General features: G+C 42.9%; 1 protein-coding gene across 2 annotated transcripts in view; it reads right to left on the bottom strand.

Annotated features, from left to right (window-relative positions):
• ADGRL3 (adhesion G protein-coupled receptor L3) overlaps nt 1–22,573 on the bottom strand; it is a 487,040-nt gene that overhangs the window by 55,408 nt on the left and 409,059 nt on the right. For both annotated transcript variants that reach the window (XM_053975251.1, XM_053975252.1), the window contains 4 exons: nt 13,410–13,593; nt 12,487–12,609; nt 10,136–10,344; nt 9,266–9,442 (listed from right to left, as the gene is read on the bottom strand). In XM_053975251.1, the coding sequence (XP_053831226.1) occupies nt 9,266–9,442; nt 10,136–10,344; nt 12,487–12,609; nt 13,410–13,593 (693 nt within the window). The remainder of the gene's footprint in view (nt 1–9,265; nt 9,443–10,135; nt 10,345–12,486; nt 12,610–13,409; nt 13,594–22,573) is intronic.

Below are 22,573 nucleotides of genomic sequence, written 5' to 3'. Positions count from 1 at the left end.
GCTTAAATTCTTTTTTTCTTTTACTACAGGGAAAGGAGAAAGGAAGTTTGATTTTTCTTTTTCAAATCCTGGAGTTATATTTTGGAACTCCTGGGAAGTCAGATTGATCCCGAGAACGTTACCCAGAAAAAAAGACAGACCTTTTAACACAAATTTCCTTTTAAACTAACAGAGCAGTGATTTTAAGACAGCCTGGAAAGTGACTGATTCCCTGTGATGAACTTTTAACATGGATGTACTTCAAAGCCATGCAAATAAAGCCAGTGCAAAAGTAGGCAACAAAGTGTGCGAGTCAGGATAGGTGAGCCTTGGCTCTGCTGACAAAACACTGCTGCATTGCTCCTGAGCTTACACTGCGTGTCTCTCATGGAAAGAGGAGGCACGTGATGAGACCCTCCTGGTGAGAGTATCCCACCATCTTCTTTCCTGTTCAGGCTGTAAAACTTGCCTGTAATTCCCCAAGCTTCCACCAGACGTAGTGAAATTACAGATATCATTGCTTAACAAAATGTAAACAAAACACAAGAAATAAACAGTAAGCCATGAGATGACTGCTTGGATGTAAGTCATTAGAGTCAATGAGCTGGGGAAAAGACTGGCTGGACATCTCTGGGGCCATTTCACAATGGCCCCAGAGCAGCTCGAAGCCCAACTTTGTACCTTTGTGCAAAGGTCATTGAGGGTAAAAACCTCCTGAACTGGTGGAGAAATTGGTGGAAGAGTAGGACTTGATGGGAGTATAGATGTACCTCCTTACTGGCTATCACCAGTTCACCAAGAATTTTATCAGGATCTTTCCTTGAAAACCACTGTGTGCACCATGTCCTCTCGGTCCACCAGGTGGTATTATAAATGGTAATCACATTCTCCACCATTTCTGGCATTTCAATGACTTAGGCATTATGTAGGCTAGCAAATACAACAGTGTCACACTTCAAAAAGCCAGGGCAAAGTGGAAACATTTTTCTCTCCATGGCACAAAAGCTTATGACAGACGGAGGGAAAAGGAGATTAATTTATCCATTTTCTTTGCCTGCTTGCCAATGATAAAGCCGCATCAAATGTCAGGCCTTTCCTGATAAACATTCTGCTATGTCGGCACCCACAAGAAACACCTCAAACCTTTCAGGTCTTTGGCTTCACCAGCATGAGTGATAGGCATCAAATGATAATGAAAGATGGGGAGTGATTCTCTGCTGTATCCCTTCCATGCTGGAAGTTTTGTCTCCAGGAAGACTTGGAGGTGGAGAGATGGAGGGCTCCTTTGCCCAAACCCCCTTGCATCTCTTTCCAACTATTTCCGATACCTAAGGAACTAGAGGTCACAAGTCCAACAGGGAGACAAGAAATCATTGTGTGCTTTCTGTAGCTCATGACAGAAATGCCTATTCCAGCCAGCTCATCCAGCAGCGCCCAGAAACCTGACAAGATGAAGCACATCATTTCCCTGGCAGCTGTGCGTTGCTTTATTTCAGTGTCATTTCAGATCATCCATCCCTCTTAACTCTGCGGAAAAATGTTAATGCAAACCTTGCACCTTGCAAATCATTCTTTCTTTCGTCTGAGGCTGCAGGGGAATGGCAGGAGAACATCTCCCTGAACAAACCCTCATCTGATTAGTTTGGCCTGCCAGGCTGAATGGACCAAGAGCTCTTGGGCTGGGCAACAGGAGAAGGCGGCTAATGTAGGTGGGTGCAGGGAGAAAGAAAACAGGCAGACGGTGGCCAGATGCACACACCCCACCCAAATGTGGCCAGATTCATCCATCCCAAGACAAGCTTAGAATGGTGCAGGGAAAATTCTCCAAGGGCTTCTTCTCCTAAGTGAGATAAGTCTCACAGGTCCCAACTCTTGCACCTCTTATCACAATATCCCACCTCTGCTGAATCTAAGACATGATGCAGGAATTGCAGATGTTTTTACTTTTGAAGAGGGATCCTACCATCTAGGTTCTTTGCCTTCTTCAGGGAAGGGCTGCTTGCCCAAGAAGCTCACCATGCTTAGCAGTAAATATGCTTCACTGCTGTATCATTATTATTATTATCACTCTTACTGCTTTTCTTTTTAATATTAATCATAAAGATAATACTGATTTTATGTACATAACACTATCCCTGGAGTGCTGGGAAACAACCATAAAAACAACTTCTCCATAATTACAAACTCCCTCCCCAAACTCAACAAACTCACAGAAGAACAAACGGAAAGGAATGATAACAATGAACTGGGAACAAGAGCAATTTAAAAACACCTCAGGGGAAAAAAATATGAATTTGTAGCTTTTCTAGTAAAGTCCAAGAGAAGAAGTGAGCTGAATTTTAAAGGCTGGGTACACTCCAGCCTGTTTGAGATGCCCAATTTCAGGTGCTACTGCAGAGCCAATGGATCAGGGAAGACTTGATAAGCACTGGCATCCTTCCCATGGCAGTGCCAACTGCTCCATCAGGGCAGGCACATCCAGAACTTTTACACCAGCAACTACAACAAAAGGCAACTTGCCTTTTTCTGTAGACTGAAACTTGTAAATTACTGCAATGTTACAGCAATCAGAATAATATAGGAAAGGGAACAATAGTGGTAACCTCTCCCAGTGCCATGAGCTTTTCCTTGCTATCACCTGATTGCTGTGTGACAAACAAGGAGCAGTATAACCTGGCTTACACAGTTGGTATATGGAGTTCCAGGGTTAAATATGCTACAAGGCACACCAAGATTTTGTATGTAGGTCTCAGCCTTCAAGCCTGGTCTCTTAACCATAGAAAAATACAAGAAGAGCAAATCTTCTCTTTACCTGTCCAGCACTGTTCCAAACTCTTTGACTGATGATAAAACAGCTTTGATGTGCATGCTAACCACTGAATCACAGCATGGTGAAGGTTGGAAGGGACCAGCAGTGGGGTTGTCTGGTCTGATCTCCCTGCTCAGGTCCAGCTAGACTCTGCGCCACTGATCACGACCCTCTGGGATCTGCCATTCCCAAAGATCCCTAGGAGTATCTTTCCAGCACCATGAAAGCCCTAGGGTCTCTAAAGCATGCAACATACATCTGAGACCACCAGTGTATTGACAACAGTCACCTCTTGCTTCTAAATTATTTTCCTAAATACTTGGGCAACCCGAAGAGTCCATGAGAAATACCAGATATCAGTCCAAGAGACAATTCCTGACAGCATCAACCAAACAACTCCTTGCCCAAATGCACCATGGCTCTCGAGACTGGTGCTACATGGCATAGCATGCAAGACACTGAGGTTTGTTACCACTAAGCTACACTCACTTCACAGAATAAGCTGACACACAGATTATTTTTAGCACAGGAGCAACTTACTAAGTAATTGAAGAAAAAACAAAAACCAAAACACTTCAGTGACAGGGTTTCTATAGTAAGTTTGCTTTACATTTATGATTTAGTAAACATAAAGCCCAGTGAAAAGAGATGTCTCTGGCTTTGGGATAAAGACCTGGTTTTGTTCCAGTGGGGCCAGGAGCAGTAGGAGGAGAGTGCTGACAGGGATTTGTGCAGGAGGAGTTACAGGAACACTGGTCGCAAATGCAGCAGGGTGAGCAGGCAGCCCCAATATTATCCAGGCTGGGAAAATCAATGAGCAGCTCTGGCAGTGCCTGTACACCACAGCTGAGCTAATAAAAACAAATCCCAGGGAATGTCAGCTTATGACAGAATGGCTCTCCCTGAGATGAACAGCCATTTCCTCCCTTATTAAAAACATCATCAGAAGAAAACAGCAGCCAAACGAAGCTGCTAGCAGCAAAGGACACATTCCTTTGCCTAATCTGTCCTTCCAGGAATGGAAGAAGTAATCTTTGGGGGTGGAAGAATAAGCAAGCAGTAAATAAAAACACAATGTCATCAAACTAGCTCAAATATGACCGCTCAGTGCCTGGTGGGAGCTGGCAGAATGCTGGGCTGGGCAGAAACCCAAGTGGGACAGGTTTGAACTTCTGTGCATTGCTGATGCTGTTTCTTTGATTTGTAGGTCTTTTGGAGCTATGCAGGGTCTCTCTGCCCTTTTTCCCCCCATCTCTGGTGGTGAGAGGATTTACTGCTATGACCTGGCTGTAATGCTTTGTTGGCTGTGTGCAAAGAGTTACTGAAGAGGCAGATGGTTTTGTAGATGTGTCAAAAGCACCAGCTGGCATACATGGACTGGGAGGAAACCCCAAGGATTCCCGAAGTACATCCGAGCTGGCTAAAGGCATCACCTGCTGTGGCTATGAAAGCATGAGAGGCTTTAAGGGAGCTTTTCCCCTTCTGTGGCCAAGAGGACTATGACCGTTTGCTTTAGCACCCATCCTCTCCATCTTCCCCAATGATGTACCCAGGGAGGTAGGCACCTGTGCTCCACAGTGAATACAGCACCCATGGACCTGGTATGCATTTCCTCTGGGCTATGCAAAGGTGATGCAATCATTGGCACCATCAGGTCCTAACCCAGGAACAAAGTGAGCAAATTCCCACCTGAAGCCTCTGTGCAATATTAATGTCTTCTGACTTCGGCCATTCACAACAAGGCTCAGATCCCTGAGCATTCCTACAAGGTGGTTTAGTCATCTTTTCTTTCCTTGCCTTAGTCCACAAAGCTGCCTTCATTTTCTGCATGGGCAACACATATGAGCTTCCTCCTCTTCTGCCCTCCTCAGCAAGATGAAGCCCTCCTAACAGAACTCTCTCCCACAAAATTCTCCCCAGAAATGCAACAGCCTTCCAGTGACTGCCAGAAGCAGCAGCCATTTTAAGTCCTAGAAACCCCCGTGGCCAGAACAAAGCTGTATGGGGACAGATGTGCATAGAAAAATGGATACAGACCTCACCTCACCATGTGTCACAGGCCCTACTGCAGATACAACACGTGGCAAGAGCCCACTATTTCCACTGAACTCACCAACCCCCTAGAATCCTAGAAACCCCCGTGGCCAGAACAAAGCTGTATGGGGACAGGTGTGCATAGAGAAATGGATACAGACCTCACCTCACCATGTGTCACAGGCTTTACTGCAGATACAACACGTGGCAAGAGCCCACTATTTCCACTGAACTCACCAACCCCACTGCAACTGAGAGGCAGCTAAGGTCAAATTCAGTCATGGAGAGGAGACTTAGGAAAAATAATTGCATCCATCATCCTGCTCTCCCACGATGGCTGGATTTAGGCAGCTCTGATTACTCACATGGCATCTCCAACAGAAGAAATGAGCTACAGCAGTTGTGCCAAACATAGTGTAGACATCCACCCAGCCAAGCTGCCAGAAATGTGAGCTTCTGTTAAAAGCCTGGTCGCAGCATCATCAGCTTCTGCTATCACAGCGATGTGCTGTCCTATCAGCCCAGTGCTGAGAGACAGCTGGGACATGGTTCCACCACACCATGGCTACTACCTTTGCTCAAATTCACCCTGCTCTCAGCCAGAAAGGAAGGGTGCAGCAAGACACAGATCAAGGCTTAGCACTTGCCAGTGTGAGCTACGTGAAGTTTAGAACATAGGATCAGCCTGCAATAACTCCAGCTTGCTCCTCTACTTCTTTAGGCAACGGACTATTACGTTCCACTTAGACTTCATATATTTTTATTCCTTTCTCTCCTTAGCTTGCCTTATGCTTCCACTCCCCAAATAATTAGCACAGTGTAATCTCTTTGTGGTAAAGAAAAACACCTGAAACTTTCCTATTAATTGCAACAGTCAAAATACCTTTCTTTTTTTCCTCCTTTCTATTTTTATTTAAAAAGAAGAGTAAGATCTGGCATTCACTACGTACTGATAAGCAACATTTATCTACCCTGGGGGCACCTTTGCTTATTCTGGTTTGGGTGGTTTTATTAATTGCACTTTCCCACCAACTCTGAACTTGTTTTCTGGCTGCATAATTTCCCCATGATACATTTAAGATGCATCTGCTGTAATTAGTATGATGCAAAGCACAAGCTTATGAAAAAACAACTTGTAAATTTTGAATAATTCTACAGCAATTACATAGGTAGGGTGGCTTATTTAATGATGGGATTTGTTCCACAGCATGGGAGCCACCACATTTTTATGTGGCTGGACAGTGGCTGGAAGGGGACTTGCAGGTGAGGGCCCACTGCTCTTCCCAGCAGTTATGCATCCTGCTTCTGTGCACAGCCAACTCTTGGCCTTGGACACTGTTATTTTACCCCAGTGGGTGAATAAAAAACTCTAAGCCCAACTTATTTTAACAGGCAGAAAACATCTTCAAATTAAATTCTCCTCTTAATCAGGTACTGTCCTAGTCAGACCAGAATTGATTCCAGCAACTTCTACTTCAAGCACACCAATAAATCCCTGCTGCCATGGTCAGCTGGTGGCATTTTCTGTCCCTCTGTACAAAGACACATTGCTTTTTCACACTGGAGAGCCAGATGGCCATCAATCACCTCTCCTCAGTGACACTACCTTCCAGTTCCACCTTGCCACACACACTCTGCTAATAATTAAACTGCAGCCCAGAACTCACAGAGCAGCCACCGAGATCCCCTCTGGAGAACATGCTCTTGTGCCAAGTTACCAGGCAGGGAGATCATTCATGAGCAAATGTGACACTTGTCAAATTGGTGCTCATTTTTGATTAGCAGGACTATGATGTCTGCTCCCCATGATGCCCAGTTTTCAGTCTCATTAGGAAGGGTGCTGTAGATACTCTTTAAGGCAAAGAATGTTGCCTACAGATCCAAAAATCCAAACAACTGAAGTCAGGAAACTACAAATCTCAATCATGGGAGAAAATAGTTTCTGTTGCAAAACTCCCAGAATATTATTATTTATTGTGAGGACAACAGTCCTTTTAGAGATCCTGGTCACTGGTCTAAGAGGTCTTGCAGAAGCACACTACATCATTTCCCCAAGGATCATTCCACCTCCAAGGACACTAACAGATCATGGAATGACTGAGGAATGCCTTTTTGAACCAGCCACTAGATAAAAAAAGGCTCAAAAGCATATCTATGAGCAGTGAGCGTGAGTCAATGAATGACAACTCCCATTTGTTTCTAAACCTCCACTTTTCCAAACTAGCAGGTATTGTGCTGCCAAGACTTTAAAATCAACTCATTACAATGGCATAAGAAATGTCACATAAGCCACCTTCTATGCCAAGAGCCACACAGTCACCTCCACCATGGAGTGAGACAGTGCAACTAGGAAGAGCAAGGTGACAAGCAGCTGGCAGGACAAGTTGCAAATGTCTGTATATTTATACCTGAAATATGTGTCTGTGTTATGTGGGAGGAAACCCTGCCATGCCTTTGCCCTCAGGCCAGGATGATCACTGAAGTGGACATGCCAGGAAGCTGTCCGGCTGTATCAGAGTCAACAAAGTGGAGTCACTTTGGCTCTGACAGCAATGGTACTTTGGCTGCAGCCAAATGATAAAACGTGACCTGAAAGTCTTGACGGCAGTTGTTAACACCCAAAAACAGCCACTAGCTAATAGCACACTTGCTTGGCACTCAGGAAGCTTCCAGCTGCAGCTCTTTCCATCCTGCTGGATGAACATGGGCAAGGAAGGATCTTACATACTTTTCCTGCAAGATGAGATAACAGCAGCTCTACTTGTCTCACAAGGTTTGGATGGAAAGTGCAGACAAGGCTGACCTATTTGCAGTTTGAGAAGAGGCTTGCTGAGCACTCGGCTGTATCTGCACCGGGCAGTAGGGATCGCCCCCATACACACCAGTGGAGTGGATCTCTATCTGCATTTCCCAGCTGCAGCCTCTGACTTCAGCGACTCAGGCATATCTGTTAATACCAGGTGGGTGATAATGAGCCAAACACACATTTCTTATGAAAATTCAAGCAGTTATAGGAAACTGGCAAAACCAGACCTGGACTGCAGAATGCCATTAACGTGTAAATATGTGCTTTGAATAGGCCTATTCTTCAGGCATCTCCCAGGACAATGGCACGAACATTTAATGGTGTGTTTCCTGGACTAGGACTGACTCCAGCAGAATAAAGTGGTTACCACAACTTGCAAGAGCAACAGATATATCCTGCCCCTCTCAGCTGGACCCAGCTGTTGCATGAAATGTGCCCCCAGGCTCCCATTTCTTTTTTGCAGAACTTTTGTCATACATGATGCTTATTTAATATATATTTTATTGCAGCTCTTCACATTCCTCTTCAGATTATTAAGTGGAACAGAAATACACAAAGCAGTGACACTGGAAGACTACTTGAGAAAAAGTAGTTTTAAAGCCATAAAATGTCGTTATGCTGGTCATGAAAGTGAATCTGAAAAGTTCTGCCTGCATGGAAGATGCCAATTCCATATCTAGCTCAGAGCTGTGGATTTTGCTGCTGTGCCAGGCACATGAAATGGAGAGATCACAATAAAGAAAATGACTAGGCCAAAATCTTTTGAGCATCAGGGCCTTTTCTTCTTTCTCCAGCAGTTTAGACTGTTCTCAACCAAAGACAGCCAAGGCAGCTCAGGAAATAGAGGATCATCTCAACCATTCTCCTGTTCTTGAGTAAAATCCCAAATGTGTGCTTAAATCCCAAAACCACTGCTACCATGAGGAACATCTACCTTCAGGATTAACAACTTTAGCTCCTGTGGGGTTAGTCATGTGAAAAGCTAGATTTACACCACGGACATAAAGGCGGGCAAGGGAACCAGCTGGTCATGTACTGGCCTCAAGTAGATGCCCAGTCTATACAGGATGGTATCAGAAGCTTCCCTCTCATGTGTCACACTCTGCATGTCTCTGTCACACAGTGAGATGCAGACAATGTATTTTCCCCTTGGTTGGAAGGAGGAAAACACTGTTGGCTCCACACACGCACCTCACACAAACATGTGTGGCAGTGTATCTGCAGCTGCCACCAGCAGGACACCCAACCTTGCACCCCACGAGATGGACTGCACACTTCTGTCCCCCCACCTTGCTACTCCCTGATGACACAGAGAGGACCCTATGAGAAAGAACCCAGCCAGGAGATGTTCTGTACTAGTTAGCAAAGGATATGGCAACAGCTAAACCTGCTCACTCACTATCCCCAGCTCAGAGCTGCCCATGCTAAGAACCCAAGACAGGCTTTGCAGTGGTGTGACTATTTCCTGTTTCACCACAGAGCAGAAGGAAGACTTACACCAGATGCTTTCTACTTTCAGAGTTACTGTCACACAGCAACTTCCCTGCTCAGCTCCATTAGTAGCAACAAAATGGTGCCATACATTGACTACTTTTCCTGCCCAGTGCATTGGCAGCCTGGGAATCTGCAATGCCTACCTTAACTTCCACATGTGCCATCAGGACTGCAAAGTTGGTGAGGTGGTTGCAGGAGCACGAGGTGTGTGTCTTGTTAGTTGTCAGGAGGCGACAACCCTGGGTGGACCAATACCCTGTCATTGTACGCTTCGTGTAGCTCCAGAATGAACAGTTTGGGTTAAAATTTTCTTCTGACTGCTGCAGGGAAGAAATTAATAAATGCAGTAACAATGATAGGCTCTCAGAGATTTCTAAATGCACTATTGAGACTCTTTGTAACTCTCACCTTTTAATTTTAGATAAACAATTAGTAGTGGTTTATACATCAAGTACTACTTGCCAGTACAAGAGAAAGTTAGATTGTTGCTGCACTCTTTGCCAGTGCAAACTTAGTTCTTTGTTCTTATTTCTGATTAATTTCTGACATTGACTAAATCCAACTCTTCAAAACCAGACTGCTTCATTTGCATTGCAGAGCAGAGAAATTAATTGCTTTAAGCAATCAACTTTTGCAACGACTGAGCTTGGCTAGCAGGAGGACTAGCTGTCCTCTTTCACTGTAATTCCACTTTCCTCTAAACTCCCCTGCCACCATGATAAAATAACATTATGGTCTATTCTAATTTATTGGTAGTTTTTAATTACAGAATGATGCGTGTCAGCAACCGAGCAATAGGCATCAGTTCAAAGGAGACACCTTCTTTACTTCTATTAATGCAATGCAAAGGACACCTTCTCCATAAATAACACAAAGTGCAAAGGAACAAAAGTATAATTCAAAATCTAATCAAGGACTGCTGGGGGCCTCACAGCAGCCAACTTTTGCATCATTTCATTTCAGAAACAAAAAAAAAAAAAAAAAAAAGAGAAGTGCTTTTTGAACTCACACACCTTGATGTGCTTGACAGTGAACACCACAGGATCAGCCAGGTAAACCTTATTGCTGAACTCTTTATTTATTGCTGCCGTGATGACAGGAGAGTTGACAATGACAGAGTGATTGGTTGACATTGCTTCTGTTCCCAACTTCATGCTGGCATTCTCCGTGGAGAGATAGGTGCCCAGGTTGTTGTATAGCACAAAAGCCACCCTGATCTCACCTAGAGAAAGGTAAGAGGTTAGATAGCCAGGTTGAGTCATCGGGGTGGCTTTTTGGTTTTTAGATTGCAAATCTTTTCTCTTAACCAACTTCAAACCTGCTCTGAGAAAATGTGAAAGGACCAGGATGCAGCATATGAAAACGCACCTCTTCCCAATTCCAGTGAGCACCAAGAGGTGCAACAAGCAGTCCTTGGATAAGAAGGGCAGAGCTCCTTCTTCCAGAAGAAACTTTAATAAGCAAACAGATGAGCAGAAGACAGACAGGGAAGGTGGGCTTATTTTTGGCACCAGTAGCTATAACTGGCTTCAGAAAAAAAGAGGCCAGGTGGTCCATTTCCCACCTGACATAATTTTATTCTCCTGGATATACCTGGGAAATATGTTTCAAGCTGACATGTTGCACAGATGCAATATAAAACTATAATTTAGTTTGGTAATAAATTAAGATTATCTCAGGAAAGTGTAGGGACAAATCTGGGAGAAGAAATCAAAACCTTTCCAACAGAATTTCAATCTCACATGACAAGTAAAACGAAATTTCAGAAATTTCATTTAAAAATACATTCATTCCATTAATTTGCCAATCAGATAATCAGAAAAACACCATTAGAGAGCCTGCAGAAATCTGAGTCTACCAGCCAACTGTTTTTAACTGAAACCATCCAGTTTGCCTTCTGTTTTGCACATTATTTCACAGCCTATAAATAGGAATGGAATGTGATTAGTTTGCCTTCATATGTATTAGTTGTGGAGACATATGTTTTTGTTCCTATATGAATTACCACAGCATTTGAGGAAGGTCAAGCACTGATGACTCCAAAGGTTCCTCCCAACCTAAATCCTTTTATGATAATTCCATGGCTCTTTGGTGACCTCTGGGCATGTGTCAAGCTGGTGAAAAATGATAGGGTTCTGCTTTGAACAGAACTGTGTTTCAAAATACAAAACTTTCCTTTCATTGCTGCCAATAGATAGCAGAGTAAAAGTCCTGCCCTGTTGGAGTTTTGCTACACATCTTGAGTGTTAAACTGTCTCTAAAAGAGATAATTCTCCTCAAATCCTATGTGCAAGCAAGACAATGGCAAGACTTTCTTTCTGAACCACCAGACCGAACTTTGTCTAAAATTTCTAGAAATTTTAACACATCTGGTCTGGTTGTAATTCTGCCTTATCATTCCATGTTGTTTTTTTTTTCTTTATACAGGGGAGGGTGAAGCACTGGCACAGACTGTCCAGAGAGGCTGGGGATGCCTCATCCCTGGAAGTGTTCAAGGCCAGGTTGGATGGGGCTTGAGCAACTTAATCTAGCGGAAAGTGTCCCTGTTCATGGTAAGGGGGTTGGAACCAGATGATCTTAAAGGTCTCTTCCAAGCCAAGCCATTCTATGATTCTGTGTTTTGCCTGCAGTGATCAAAGCCTGTATGTGAGTGTTGTCCCCTGCATAGAGATTAAATTTTAAAGGAACTCAGAAATAGGAGGATGTTGGGCCCACCACTAGAAGCCTATGAGTTTAAAGTTGGTCTACAGTGAGGCTGTAGAGATCAACAAATATGTCTGCTCAAACTCCTGATCTGGAAATAAATGGCTTGGCAGGATGAAGACCATTCACATATAACATCATCTAAAATTTATGCTGTATCAGGAGGTTCATAAGATACAGAAAGGCACTAAAGATTTAGACTCATAACAGTTAATCAACCTTTTCTGCCATGTTGGCTCATTATTAATATTTGCTACTATTGTTTCTTCCCAGAACTTCTTCAGATATTTGTATGGTACCCTGCTGTGAAGCAGTTTACTCAAATGAGCCTCTTATCCCATCTGAAGCCTCCTATTGCAGAAATCAGCAGTTAAAAGCACTTCTCTGGATTCAGCACTGTGCCACAGAAGCCCTATAATTTAAGGACCTGATGCATTTTTAACATCACAAAATACTTTTGAAGGCTGTGAATCACTTAGCAATATAATACATTCCCAGTCAGTCAACGTAGCTTGCAGTCAAGGGCATGAACAAATGACACCACTGTTAATTTAAATATTAACATAGCAATTAATACTTTACTTATAATGGTTAAACACAAAACAATGCCTAAGGCATGACTGCCTCATGAGGCTGATGTGGTCTGAGGTACCAGACCTACCATTTCGACCATTTTGCTTCAAGGTATTTGCTGACAGCTGAATGGTGCTCCCATGGCCCATGTTCTGGGGAAACTTCAGATCTTCCAGATTCCCATCTGTGCTTAGTCTCGCAACTTCCAGCTCTGTGTGCAAGAGAGACAGACACTAAGAAAAAAATCTCTGCTGAAATAATCTTCAACACAGTATTTCAAAGCTACAAAATGGTGTTCCAACCAGCTGAGAGGAGGGGAATTACAGTACCGCATTGTTAGAATGTGTTTGGGCTCCTATTTCTTTTTAAATCTTTGCCCTGAAGAAGTTTTAAATTTAATTTTAAAAAAAAGCACGCAAATAAATTCTACTCTCTGTGGAAGACAAAAGACAACCAATTCTTGTAAACAAGAACCTCAGGATATTAAGGACAACGGTTAAAATGAAAATCTGAGAATACTAGTTCTTTGCCACTGGCGATTGGTACTTTCTGTAAATGTTATCAGTGCTCAGGATCTGTATTCATGGAAATAGAAAGAAGAGTTGTTCTCATTTTACATATGCTGGTGCTTTCCATCATGCTTGTTTTTTAATTAAAATCAACAGTCAGCTGAATAAAGACACAAATTTGTATGAAATGAAATACAATTGTCTTACGATGAACAATCCCCCTGTGAAGCAGTGCTCTCATTGCTCTAGCACAGATTATACCCTCAAAGCCAGGAGTAATAAAGGCAGGTCAGGCGTTCATTTTCCATGGGATTTCAAGGGTAGAGAGCTGCCTTATTCCTTTAGGCTCTTTTGGAAACATTTTGAAGTCCTTCACACAAAGGCCCAAGACCTATCGAACAAATCGCTCTCCAATTAATCTAGGGACCAAGACCAAAGCCGGGCTTCACAGCGTTTACTCTTCCACTGGCTGCTCTTGGTACTTATGGGATTTGCCCCTTACGGATGTTGTCAGTGTTCTCCCGGACAATGTCTGTCTTCAGCAGGTTGTCAGCCAGCACGAAGGCACTGTCCTCCACTGTGTCCAGCAACTTGGTGGCTGCACGCTGCTGCTCGCTCGCATTCAGGTCCCTCCACGCGTTCAGAGCCTGAGGCTGCAGGAGGTTGTTCACCGTCTCCACCATGGCCTGCAAGGCAGAGGGATGGAGTGAGAAAAAGCTCCAGCAAAACTAAAGCACCACATACCTCTGACATATGCTTAGTCCCATCCTCCACACACATCAGTTTACAGGGGGATGACAGCATCTCCTTGCCCCACCCATTAGGGCAGGCTGCAATGGAGCAGGACAGCTTCTGTACCGTCAGATGGGACAGGGAGGAAATACTGATATTATTATAAATGCAGGCTGGGAATGGTGCTTTTCTGCTTCCATAATCATCAGCTGTGGGCTTCAAAAAAGAAGGAATTAGGGCAGGTGGGGAAGGAGGGGAAGGAGGAAAACGACAGTTAAGGAAACATGCAGGAAAACCCCATCTGCAGCACCAGAACTCAAGAGTAGGGCTGGGGCACTCAACGAAGGTATTTGGTATCTGCAAAGGCTGTGCTCCCTAAAACATTTCCTACCACATAACCTCTGGCAGGCAGCCATGAAGACACAGAGATAGCTGAGTTACACCACTTCATCCAGAGTAGCAGCAGGTGCCCATAGAGATTTAGATAAGACACTACATTTCAAATCACTGCATTCAGGAAGGAGTCAGCCCTGCGGAAACTGCTTCAGTCCCTCCTACAGTGTACCTTCTGCCCTGAGCTGCCATGCACAAAGAGCTCTCCCATGGATAACTTCCCACAGGTTAATCTGGATGCACACACAGGATCATGCAAAACTGCACTGGTCTCATGGCTGCAAAATTACTGCAGTAGAATTTACCCAGACTGAAGACTTTTCTCAACCTAAGTTCTCTGCTTTGTTACTAACCAGAGCTGACTCAACCACTTTTCAGTGAACATTTTTAATGAGACCAGCTGTACCAGTTAATAGAACTGATTGTACAGAGGAAAAGGATAAAAAATAAGCTACTTGGATCATGCTTTCTTCAGCTGGTTAGGGTCTAGTCACCAGGCAGGCCTACCCCACGAGAAACACCTCCACTGCCACCTAAGGCTGACTGCAGAACCCAACCTCCCATCCAAGATGAAATTGCTGTTTGTAATAATTTTCTGTATGCTGAGCACATAGGCATCAAACCCACACCTCTGTTCTGCAAGCTGATGACAGTCCCATGGGACTTCAACATTTTCCATGCTTAAAGTGTGCCCCATGGGCTCACTGTCATGGGAATACTTCAGTATTTACCCCTGATACAGTTGCTAAACCCATGGGTGGAAAGAAGCTGTTGCATGGCCCATTCCCCAGCAGAGCCCTCAGGAGGAGTGCTACAATGGCAACATGTGGCACAGAGAATTCTGACTCACTCACCAGTCATGGTCAGGTACAAATGAGCAATGGGAAGATACGGTCACATCGAACTAGAATTTATTGCTATAGCCACACGACCTTAACAAGCATTTCAATTACAGCAAAGTTCAAAGAGAAAAAAGGCAGCTAGAACTGCCACTGTTGGTGCTTTTAATCCCAGCAAAGATACTTTCCTTGAGTTTGGAAGGTTTCTCACACCATCAGGTTTCCTGTTGGGAGACTGCACCATAATTGGGCTCCTCTGACAGCACAAAGCTCCTACTTTCACAGTTACATTTATTCATGGTCAATTAACTCATTTGTTCTTATGCCAAATCTCATACCATCAGCAGAATGCCTCACTCATTTGGTCTTAAGTGGAAATTGATAACCATAAAGCAATTTTTAAAACTGATTATTAAACTGATTTTCCTGAATAGTCTGAAAATTATCTTACCACATTTGCCATGTACATACAACAAGCTGGTTAAAATTAGTAGTCAAGAAGAAACAGAAAAATCCATAGCATTTAAATCTGATATTTTTCTGTGTTTTAGAATTTGGAAGCCTGATCTCTGCAGCTTTTAATAAAATTTTGTAGTATACGTTGGTAGTTTATCTCTTCACAGGCAAAAAAATACGTGGTGTTCTTTTCCAGTGACCAAAAAGCTTGATTATTTTGTGGTGCAGCTTCTACACAACATGGTGTTTTCTTGTAAAGACCTTTTATGCCTGGAAAGCAGAAAATGAGGATTTTTCTCCCCTTTCCATGTTATCACACAATTTGCCTTACCTCTATTTAGCTCAGCTCCTGTCGGTGTCTTAAATTCTCTGCTAAAACAGCATCCTGCATACTTTTATCAATATCTGAATGGTGTAAAATGTCTTTGCAGCAGATCCAGCTCCTGGCTCTGGACAGAAAGGTAATGTCTATTCATCAGAATATGAAACAGATGCTAAAATATTTGTGTTATGGTGAAACATCTGCTGCAGAGTCTTTCCCTCAGAAAAAAAAAAATTATCTAATGCACTCGTACTTTTTTTTCAGATGTGCACATATGTGTGCATGCAAGTTTGAGAGAAAATACCAATTAAGCCTAATGTACCGCTTCCTGAACCATGCACACTCCCCACCCAATGCTGAGCATCCATCCTCTTGAAGTGACTAACCTGAAACCAGCCACTTCACCTCACTTTGGGTCTGGGGTCAAACACAAAACTCCAGGAAGATTTCCAAGGACTTTGGGTCATGTCCTTACCATGTATCTGAACGAAGCTGGTAGGCTGTTTTTGTTGGCATTACATCCAAGATTAATTTAGTCCCTAGCTTTTCCCAGAGGGTCACTCCCCTCACCTGTCTCAGTGCATTAATCAAGTGTTCCCCACATATTTCTGAGTGCAGCACTTCATTATGGCCGAGTGCTATGGGCTGGAGCCAAGGAGATGAGGTGCTAATGAAATGTTTGCGTTTTGGACAGGAGCTGAGGTAGGTGTTTGAATGAAACAAAACAGCTGTTATAGCAACAGTGCCTTGTGAGACAGAGATGCCAACTGGGAAATGTTGGGCAGGGGAGTGGGAGTTGTGGGAAAGCAGACACAAGGATAGGCCTGTGTCTTTACATTTAAGCTGAGCCTTTGTGATTTATGTGGGTTTGGCACCTGGTCCAATGACTTTGTGGTCTGATGAAGCTCCAAACAGCTGTGCCAAACCTCCAGGAAAGCTTCTCAGTGACCATCTGGAGGAGGATTAGCTTTTAGAAAAAAACCTTCAAAATGCAGAAGGCATGGGATAGGTGTGCTTGGGAGCTGATGGCATGATAGGTTTTACCTGAGATCCCTGGGGATCCTGATAAAAGGTGGGGACTTCCAGAGGGAGATGGGAAAGTTCTGACCTAGTTTCATCTCACCCCACTTCTAGCATTTAACATGCAGCCAAGTAAGGAGCCCAGATACTCTCTAGTTTCTCTCTCCCCACTGAAAGTAGAAGAAACTACCCCAAGGATTATCCCCATTTTACCCAAAATCACATGAGATAAAACCTATCCATAAAGAACTGAACACCTACTACAGAATGCTGCATGACCTCCACTGAAGACCCTGTTCTTGCTTCCCAAGCTAAAGAACTACCTCTCCTGTGATTTCTTCTTCCTCTGCCTGATCTTTCTTCCAAATGCAACTCAGCTAAGCTTCTTGCAAATAAAAATGTAGGGCTTGGAGCTCAAACATACATCAACACCATGCACAGCACGGCACCAAACCAATGCTGTGATTGCTTGGACTTAAAGAGTAGACAGCACAAGCACACAGATGCACCAGGAGATGGACAAAAGTAACTCAAATTAGATCAAGAGAAAGCTTTCATAAAGCACATCTCGCTTGTTTGTAGGCTAAGATCAAATGAGGGAAGAAGGGCATGGCAGAAGGGAGCCAAGAAGGCAGACTTTCCATTTTTCTGTGCTGAGGTACACATGAGCTTTATGCTCTCTGTGATGTCAGGGTATCTATACATGCAAAGCCAAACCCTCTAATTACCAGCCTGTAAAGAACAATCATCCTGGGTCACAGAACATTAGACACAGTGGACCTTTCATGTCCTCAGCAGTGACTGCAACTAGACATCAAGAGAAGAGCAAGACCCTGTTGAGCACAAAAGACAAATTCCATGACAGTGATGCCTTTCATTATGTGGTTATATAGAACCACAGATTGTATGTTCAATGCAAATAAATGTTAATAAATTGCAGACAGAGGTTCTTCCCAAGTAAGGGCATGTGCTCATGGTTTCTTAGTTCTATCCTGAGGTTACAAAGAAGAAACAAAATGTAAGCCTTCCTTCTTAGACTCTTACAAATTGGTATTAAAAGATGCAATGTAAAAAGGAAACTAATTAGAAGCCTTACAGTAATTATGCATTACTAAAAGGCCAGTTGCACATATCCCATTGATTTCCTTTGTGACAGCTGCTACATTGCATTAAACTGAATTTTGCTTGTTCATTTATTTTTCTCTTCTCTTCTCTCCCTCTAGAAACGTCTGGTGAGAGTACCTGGCTATCTGGCACACAGTTTAAACCTAGGAGGTTTGAACTCTGTATATATCCAGTGACACCATATCTATTTATTTTTCTCTTACTCTACCAACATCCAAGATACCGCTCTTTGATTAAAACAAATTTTGCAATGTAAAAATTGTCTCTTTATTGTCTATTTGTCTCTAAGTCTCTTTAACTGAGACTTAGCACTGAAAATCACTTGGAGACTGGACTGAGGTACTCAAGGAGGTACTAGGAGGTTAGAGGTATGTAGCAACCCTAACCTTAGAAAACCAGCAGCTTTCCTAGAGTTAGGATCTCTTTAAGCCTTTATTGTTAATTTTGGCCTCTTGCTGAGCAGCGGATGGAAGATCAAACAATCCCAACAAACCTACAGCTGGAGAAAATACTGCTTTTTGGCAAGTGAATACCAGCAGGTCCTACAGGGAATATGGGTTGAATTCTTCTGTTCAGTAATTTTCAAATATTCGGTTTGTCCTTCCTTACAAAGGAGCATCTCCTTAGGAAGAGACTGAACACACTGTACACTTTATTTAGCATGAAACTTACATCAAGGACTTACCTCCTATAGCAGCTTTGGGAGAATAAGGGTAGTGGCACAGTGCAATAAAGTACCACTTTTGCAATGACATCTCTAATTAAAACATCTGAATTTTATAACTTGCAAAGCCCTGTCTCATACTGCTAACACTTCCTTGATCTCACAGGAATATCTCATACAGTGCACTTTCAAAAATTAGGATATATGGAGCTACAGCCACGAGGTTTTGCATAGGTAGGCTAAAATCATGGCTGGTGCATGAAGCAAGCAGTGCTTTGGTACCCTGTGCCAAAGGTGTTTGCCAGCAGTCTCATCCAAAGAGATTGACTCATCCTTCCTGAGAACAGCAGTGCTCAACCTGCAGAGTACAATCATACAGGCACAGCCTCAGGCCTTGCTTAAGGCCTGAGTTTCTGGACCTGCCTGAGGTCTCCTCATACAGCTCCCAAAGAAATGCGTTGTCTTTATTTGAAAAATGAAAACACATAACTCATCCACTTTTTATAACAGCTTGAGGTTTTATGGCAAATCAGCAGAGAAAAAAGCACAAAACCCCTTTCAGACTTACAGTTTACAGTGCAAATGAAAAACCCATCAGAGATCAGATGCACTGAAATGTTGATATGGTACAATGATCACAATGTTATGCTCTTTTTTCCTTTTTTTCTGACTGGAAAGCAGCGGTACTTGAAAAAAGCTTACTTGTCTCCTTCCTCAAGAATAGCTGGTTTTGCTCTGTATTCGTATTAAGCACCCAGTGCTAAAACAAACCCTTTTCTTAAGCTATCAATATTTGCAAGACTCTAAACTAATTGAGTTAAAGGCACAATCAATGCCATTGACGACAAGTTGTGCTGGAAGTTGTTTGATTCTTGCCTCTGGCCAGAAAAAGCATCAGTACAAGAGAAACTCCCATTAACTCTGAATGTAGCTGGTACAGTAGGACGAGAGGACCAGCATGAAAGTATGGATGTGGGAACACAAAAACTTCTGGAAAGGTTATTGCATTGAAAGGGACCAGTTGAGGAAATGACATGTCTTTTTGGAGTGGCAAATGAACAGCACCTCAATCCCACTACACAGAGGTCATCGATCAAATGATTACACTCATCCGCTGTGTGGGACTTCAGAACAAAAAGAGATGCACATGTCATTTCTTCAGCTTCTTAAACAAAGAAAATGCCATTTGGCTACATGATGGCTTTAAATCCTACTTCTTAGCTGAAAAGTGCCTTCAAATCTGTCTGACAAGGCTCTTCATTCTTGGATGATTTCTTTCCTTGCCATTTATTCGTTTAAATCAAAATTTGCCTCTGGTCAAAGCATCAGGAAACACAATGGAGACAATTTCTTACAGGGAAGCCCAGCCACTGTCTAATGTTTTTTAAAAAAGCAACATGGTCATCACAAAACTGTTCTAACATTTAGTGGAATGGACAAACATATTTAGACTGAAACATATTCAGCCACAGTGAGTGCTTGAAAATAAATAAATCATTAGAATATCTACTGCTAATCTTTGCTTCTGCCTTCAAAACTAAGCCAGAAGCACTAACCTACATCTGGTACCAGAGTGATGACTGGCAACAGATGGCGTCAATTTTGGTGAACTGAGACACAGCCTAGTACTCATGGCAAAGACAAGAAGAGAACTTCCTGTAACCATGCAGAAGGATTTCTAAAATTGCTCCAGAGACTGAGAGCAAAGGCTCCCAAAAGAGAGCATGCAACCCTTTTTCTTCAACTATACAGAAAATGTTTTTGCTGTGGCTACAGGAACTGTACTGACTCAGAAATGGCCTGAATTCCAGCAGTGCTGAGAACTCACTGTAGTGAGAAGAAAGGCACTGACCTTTATTAAAATTAGGTCATCTACAAAATGCTTAACTATAGAATTAATGGTCTTTTACTAGGTATGCAAGGTTTGCAATCTTGGCCTTGAACTACCAATAATCTCCTAATGGGAGCATGCAAAAAATAATAGGCGATATGAGAAACAGAACAAGGTTACAAATTACAGGTTATGGTTTTGCTTTACTTACTACATGAGGAAGAATATTTTAAGGTCAGAAGGCATCCATAGAACTGACATAAAAGGAATTGATTGGGAAGAAGGAAATAACATACGATCTATTTCATCTAATGAGATCTTTCCCACAGAATAAGCTGAGAACTGCATTTATGAATCATCTGTATTTGCTGCCTTACTGTTTGGGATATTAAACCATACCAGCAACTGCTAGAGTAATTACACTAGGGAAGCAAGCAAGGCTGTAGCAACAAAGGAAAATGCCTCTGACAGAATATCCACAGCCTTCAAGAAACCTCCTGGGGAGTCTGTGGGACTCATCCTTTCCTCCAGTGGTTCAAATCAAAGGGACATCTCCTGCTGCTCCCTATGGCAATTTACATTCAGACTTTTTATCAGTGACATCAGGTACCAGGAGTGACTCAGACTCAAGCAGAGAGTAAGCACAGAGCAACACAGAAAACACTAGATTTTTTTTCTTAGTTTTGCCATGTGAGAACCTAACCATAGGTGTAGATGAGTTGTAGGTGGATGAACATGGGGTCACCTTCCTTTTTAACATTTATGCAATGAATTTTGGAGTCTGGTCAGAAACCCAAGGCTGCTGCTTTGATACTCCTCTCCCTTAACAACAGGCTCACCGCAGCAGAAACATGCAGGGTGAGGATTTCTAGTTTCACTCTTGCTGACACAAATCAAGTGCAGGTTTCTCAAGCTGTGAAGTATATTAAGTTCACAGAGTTTTAACAAAGGACTACCAAACCACTGAACTTCACTGCGAGTCACACTTCTTTCAGATGTCCTTTTAATTATATTAAATGAAAGTTTTAGGCACTTTGATGCTGATGGGCAAACATCTCGATCTCTTGAAAAAGCAGCTAAAAGTACTCCCTGTAGCTATAGGTAATATACAACATTGTATGCTCACTGCTAGCTAGTTTATTTCAGCCACTTTAACAATGATACCTCGCCTGATGGGCTGTGCAGAACAGCATCAGGAGTCAAGCAATGCATAAATCACCAGAGAACTCTCAGAGTTGTTTGACACACACGGCAGAGCTCTTTGTCATACAGCCAATTAAGTGACCAAACAAGGAACTTGAAAACCTTCATTAATTTGCCTCTTTTTTGTATAAATGGTGGTTAGAGTCTTTCTTGACAGAGGGGCAACAAGAACACAAGCAAACACAGCATAATTCAATTTGTGCTCCTTCTCAGAGCTACAAGTTTCTTTAGTTTAGTCTTCATGGAAGCTGTGACCAATCATGCAAGCAAGAGAGAACTAGGACAAACAGAATTAATCCACTTTAAATAGTACTGGCTAAGTCCCAGATGCACCTTTTATCTGGTCAGTACCACTAGGTTAGCAAAGAAAAAAAAAATAAAGTCTCTTCTGCTCAGGTCTAAACTTAATGCCTTGAATCCTCTGAGGAAAGCCTTTCAATTTTTGCTTAGTGCATCAATTCAAACAGCCCATGTTTCAAACAAGAAGCGTTCAGAAAACTTGCAGGAGAACCAGAAGGACAACTCTGCAACCTCCTGCCACTGTCTGCTACAGGGAGCTTGCCATCCTCTCAGCACCAGCTTTGTGTATGTCTCTGATGACACCTGCACCTAGAAATTCTTGTAATTACCACAGAGCAGGTGGCACCTCCATAATCTTTGCCATTTGCTATCCAGACCAGTGCAGAGCTACAAAAGAGGGCAAGCTGATTTACAGGACAGCTCAGAGGATGGAAGGAACCAAGAGCAGCAAACTCCATTAGATGAGAAAGATGCTGCAAAAGCAACCCTCTGCTGCCTCCTTCCACCCTTTCCACAAAGCTGCTAGTCACACTATCTGTTGTATTCACCAGCCTCCAGCTGTAAAACCACTCATACTGACTTTACAAAATAAACCAAAAGATTGGGAACCCTGTGAAGTTTTTGTCTTCCAAGATCCTCATTCCAAATGCAAATGCAATTTTACATGGGAAGAGGCCTCTGGTTTGGCACTGCAAGGAAATTCTTTGGCCTCCTGATGCCCCAGAGCTGCAGCCCACAAATCCAAGTGAAACAAGCAGGTGACCTCAGACTTTGTAATCAG

Source organism: Vidua macroura, chromosome 4, assembly GCF_024509145.1.
Source record: "Vidua macroura isolate BioBank_ID:100142 chromosome 4, ASM2450914v1, whole genome shotgun sequence".
NCBI lineage: Eukaryota > Metazoa > Chordata > Aves > Passeriformes > Viduidae > Vidua > Vidua macroura.
This window is presented reverse-complemented; position numbering and strand designations above follow the sequence as displayed.